The sequence below is a fragment of the Physcomitrium patens genome, chromosome 3, assembly GCF_059467195.1.
Source record: "Physcomitrium patens ecotype Gransden chromosome 3, ASM5946719v1, whole genome shotgun sequence".
Taxonomy (NCBI): Eukaryota; Viridiplantae; Streptophyta; class Bryopsida; order Funariales; family Funariaceae; genus Physcomitrium; species Physcomitrium patens.
The window spans coordinates 16,991,710-16,996,289 of NC_143412.1; the positions used below are offsets into that span (position 1 = coordinate 16,991,710).

A 4,580-nucleotide genomic window follows, 5' to 3' on the forward strand; every position below is an offset into this window, starting at 1 on the left:
GCGATAACTCACACCACGGCGTAGTCCCTCTCGCTCGCTCACTCACTTCCTCTATCTCTATCCCTCTTTCTCCCTCTCTCGCCACCCAGGAGGAGGACAACACACGGGTGGGTATATATTGGCCGATTGGGTTTTCCTCCTCTTACGCTCGCTGCCCATCAAATAATGTATCACCTGCCCGCCCGCCCGCGCGACAGCAAGCAGGTAGGCAGGCGGTGGCAGGGAGGGAGGGAGGGAGGAGGCCATAAGCAGCAGCAGCCCGGCCCACCTCGGGCCCACCGGGCCCCACCCGGGCCCCACCCCTTCCCCTCCCGTCCATCCCATCTCAGCTCTCCATCGAGATCCATCTCTCGCTCGCTCGCTCGCTTGCGTTGCTTTGCGCCCGCTTCGTCCGCTCCACCTCTTCGTCTTCGTCCGACCAGGTTCCAGAATCGCAAGGCCAAGGCCCCCACCCGCTCTCCCCAACCCTCCTCTTGTCTTCCTTCCCGCTAGCATTTCATTTCCCCGCTTTCTCCTGTCGCCCCGCCCCTAACCCCCCGCTCCCTGCACCTCGCTTGCTCCCGCTGCCATCCGAATCTATCCACCCCAGGTTCCTCATCTGTCTACCCAACTGTCAGCCTCTTCTTGTTCACGCTTCGCTTCTAGAGTTCCTTAGTTTACTGCTTCTGGTGAGAGGTGCACACGAGGTGAACGCCTCTGGAATTTAAGCGATCAACCGTGGTAGCTAGATTCTTGTGCACATGGCTGGGAGAGGTTCGGTAGGTTTTGAGACAGGCGTCAAGGTAAAGTATGAGGATGATCGGCGGCAGGGCTGAAGGTTGAAGGTAGGGGTGCGGAGGAAAAAAAATAAAAATAAAGGGGAGGAGAAAGAAGGAGGGGGAAAACAAAATTTGAAAATCATACAGAAGGGAAGGAAGAGAGAGGAGAAGGAGAGAAAGACAACCAGCAAGGAATTGGGTCAGAGGAGCTGGGCATCAGTGGGGACTGTGATGGTGGCGGGATGAGGAGGAGGAGGAGGAGATCATGGGCCTTGTGACGGAGGTCGTGGTAGTGACGGTTCTCGGGGGGTGGAGTGGAGGTCATGCCAAGGTACGCTAGAATATTACTTTCAAACAAACCTGTTGATAAGAGATGCTGTCGGAAGGGTTTTTATTTTTATTTGTATTTGTTTTTGTTTGTTTGTGTTTTTATTTTTATTGGTGCTAGATCGTTAAAAAGGTTTGATGGGGTTAGGGAGTTTGATATTCGCAAGTGAGTCTCTGGATGGACACGCCGTATCGGTGGATTTTTAGAGGGATTCTCATCGCGTTTGGGGGAGCTCAGAGTTGTTATTGACGCCGCAGATGATGCAGAATTATCAGCAACACAGGGTAGTTGGGTACGAGCCGCCTCTCGAATAGCCAGCAATAATATCGTCAAAGAAAGAGAATTGAATGCCGAGCTACTGGCTGCAGCGATGACGGCGATGGGAGGACAGGGAGTAGGAGGTGTAGTAGGGCAGGTGGATTCGACGGCACTAGCTATGGCAGGGATGGGGCAGGAATATGGTGGTGGCGAGGGACAATCTAGTGGGGCCGTAAGTGGGATGGGTAGTATGTCGATGGCGGGGGGCTTAGGAGAGCAGCAGCAGCAGCAGCAGCAGCAGCAGGCGCCAGCTGTGGCGGCTAAAAAGCCACCACCGAAACGAACATCGACGAAAGACAGACACACCAAAGTGGACGGGCGCGGGCGTCGCATTCGCATGCCCGCGACGTGCGCAGCGCGAATTTTCCAGCTGACTCGTGAGCTTGGTCACAAATCCGATGGTGAGACGATCGAGTGGTTGTTGCAGAAATCCGAGCAGTCGATTATTGCTGCGACAGGAACTGGAACCATTCCAGCCACTATATCCTCGATTCAGGGATCGATACGGAGCTCTGCGAGTATGGCAGTGGCAGCGGCCGGAAGAGCTGGAATGCATGGTAGTCTAGGCTTGGCTGGGCCGGGTGGTGGGACAACGGCGGAAGAGATGCAGAGTCGAATGCAGCATGAACAGGCACAGCGTGGTAGGAACGAATGGGGAGCTAGTACAGATGAGCGCGTGTTGGAAGCAACGCGGGCCTTCGAAGCCAGTCGGCGGATGAGTCTTGGGCATGGGGATCCAGGTATGAGCCATGAAGTTATGGCAGGGTTCCAGCACCAGGACCTGGTGGGGGGCCCGTCGGAGGCTGGGGAAGGGATGGAATCTCCCGACAGCAGGATGCGGAAGAGACCAAGACCCTTGCAGAGCCGGATGAAAGAGGATCCGGATCAGCCGGCCAGGCCCGTGCGAACAACTGCTCGACCATCCATGCAACAGCAGGGAGGACAAGGGCAGCACCAAGGAGGAGGGTCGTCGAGCATTATGCCAGCAGCAATGTGGGCTGTGGCTCCGGTAGGGGCAGGCGTTTCCAGCAGCGGTGCCATGCCGGGGACCATTTGGATGTTGCCTGTGAGCACATCGCAGGGGGGGGCGTCGGCAGGAGTGATGTCAGGGCAATCGGAGCAGCAAATCTGGACGTTTCCGACGGCCTCGGGACAGTACCGAATGACGGCAGCGGCGGGGACGTCGATTCAGTTGGGTCCGGGAGGCAATGGCGGGAGTGGCCAAGGTAATACACCCACTTCCGGCAGCAGTGGACAGGCGATGGTGCCATTGATGGCGTCAGTGATGCCGCGGATCAATCTTCAGGGAGGTATGGGACTAGAGCTTCAGGGCAGTCATATGGGTCATCATGTGCCGCTTGGGTCTATGTTGTTGCAGCAAGGGGGTCAGCAGATGCCGGGCACTGGGTTAGGCCTTGGTGGTGGTGGTGAGGGGCACTTAGGGCTGCTGGCCGCAATGAATGCTTATAGCCGCAACTTGACCCCTGATCATCAGTCTATGGGTGGCTCAGGGCACCAACAGGGCGACAGCGGCGACGATCCCACCAGCTCGCAATAGCTGACCCTTTCATACGATAATGACGTTGTATTACTTGACTCGTGTGTGAAGACGCTGCCGAGTTTGGCATTCAGGCTGCAAGTTTTGCTGCGCGCAAGCATTCTCTCTTGCGATTTATTGACCATGATTGATTATGAGGACCACGTTGGCAGCCAGCCTCAGGCAGCCATCAGGAGTGATGTTGACGACTTTCTCTCGTCCCTTAGATTGAGAATTTGTACCAAATAGACCGTTAGTGCCAGACATGGGTTACTTCTCATCGAACGAACAAGAAAATTGATGAAAGAGAGCTGGTGTGGGGTAAGCACGGTGATGCTGTATAATGTTACATCTGGCAATGGAGCGACACTCGAAGTACCGCGTGTTGAAGTCCTGCTTGTGTTGTGCAATCTAAGGGAATGAAAAATAATAAGGTTGATGAGGTGCTATGTCAACTCGTGCTGTTGGTACGGCATGGATGATCTCGCTCTAGCCTGCTCCGACTTGGCCAGGGTTCCGCGTCCGCCCCTCCTCACACCCCAGGACCCCGTGTTTTTATTAACCATAATTCATCGAATCCAAAGGTTCCAAAAGGTAGCCAAACCACTACAGTTGAAACAGGTTGTTCTCTTAGTGTCAAGTAGGGGCCATTCTTTATCTACGTCACGGCAGCCGTTGACGCTGTCGGGGCTTAATAATATTCTCTCCCCTCGGGGTCAGGGATTTGTGCACTTGTCCCGTCCAGTGTGTGAGCCTTTTCTCCTGCTTGGCCCGCTGTGTATTGTGTAGTCTTTTCTTATAAAACCGTGCGCACCGTTCAGGGACGTTCGCTTGGGTTTTCAATTTGCTTTGCTTGAAGGCCCCTTTTCCTGTTATTATGTCCTGTTATGGTTCGGGTCCTCTTGCTCAGGACCTCATCAGTATAATTTTGTAGATGTCTGGTGTACACTCGTAGGCTGTGAAAGACCTTGAATGTGTTCCGGCAGTTGCTGGGCAAAAATTATAAATGAAAGGGTTTATGCTTGACGTGCTCACGTTGTATCTCCCAGTCTTCCTTTTCCACCTTTCTTTAGCTGTGAAGCGTTACTTACTCACGCTGGTTGGTAACACTATACTCCAGCTCGGCTTGTACTGGATCTCGTAGGAGCCTGGACCTCAGAAACTTAGTGCAACTAATGCATTGAGTGTCTCCTTGGGAGATTTTTGTTGGGTGGTTTCTCGATTTTTTCAACTTTCCTTAATTGTCATCTACTGTGTGTTCGTGGTGCAAGTTCACAGTTCGGTGAGCTTCGGCACAAACTCCTTCCCCTGGTGCTCTTGGTCTGACATTATTTTGTGAATGAAAGAATTCACTGCTGGTATTGTGTGAACAGACCAGTGTAACGACTCTGAAGTTTTGTTGAAAGTCCTGGTAGGAACATCATTTACGCTCAGGGAAGGTGGTTCTTAAGGATATAGATGTAGAGACGTGAGGGGAATCTGTAGCATCTTTAGCACTTACAAGGGTAAGTTGGTCCGTCATTCGAGTGATAGTTGTGCGGAATCCTTTTCTATTTACTGTGTAGCCACTCACCTGGGGCGTGGGTTGCTGAGTTGGCTCATGAAGTTTCTACGGAATGTGGTTGAATTCGATCGAGTG

At 53.3% G+C, this 4,580-nt stretch overlaps 1 protein-coding gene across 3 annotated transcripts; it reads left to right on the top strand.

Moving 5' to 3' along the window:
- The first annotated feature begins 898 nt into the window (after positions 1-898).
- LOC112280243 (transcription factor TCP22) lies at positions 899-3,982 on the top strand. 3 transcript variants are annotated; one of them, XM_024515518.3, is made up of 3 exons: positions 899-1,089; positions 1,344-2,714; positions 2,916-3,982. In XM_024515518.3, the coding sequence occupies exons 2-3, from the start codon at positions 1,457-1,459 to the stop codon at positions 2,960-2,962; spliced, it is 1,305 nt and encodes a 434-aa protein (XP_024371286.1). In that variant the 5' UTR covers positions 899-1,089; positions 1,344-1,456; the 3' UTR covers positions 2,963-3,982. The 3 variants fall into 3 exon arrangements, with proteins under 3 accessions (XP_024371286.1, XP_024371285.1, XP_024371284.1); XM_024515517.3 differs by having other exon boundaries at positions 1,353-3,982; XM_024515516.3 differs by having other exon boundaries at positions 900-1,089; positions 1,344-3,982.
- The last annotated feature ends 598 nt before the right edge of the window (positions 3,983-4,580 follow it).

Coding starts and splice junctions, on each gene's coding strand:
- LOC112280243 (XM_024515517.3), top strand. CDS start 1,457: ATGACGGCGATGGGAGGACAGGGAGTAGGAGGTGTAGTAGGGCAGGTG.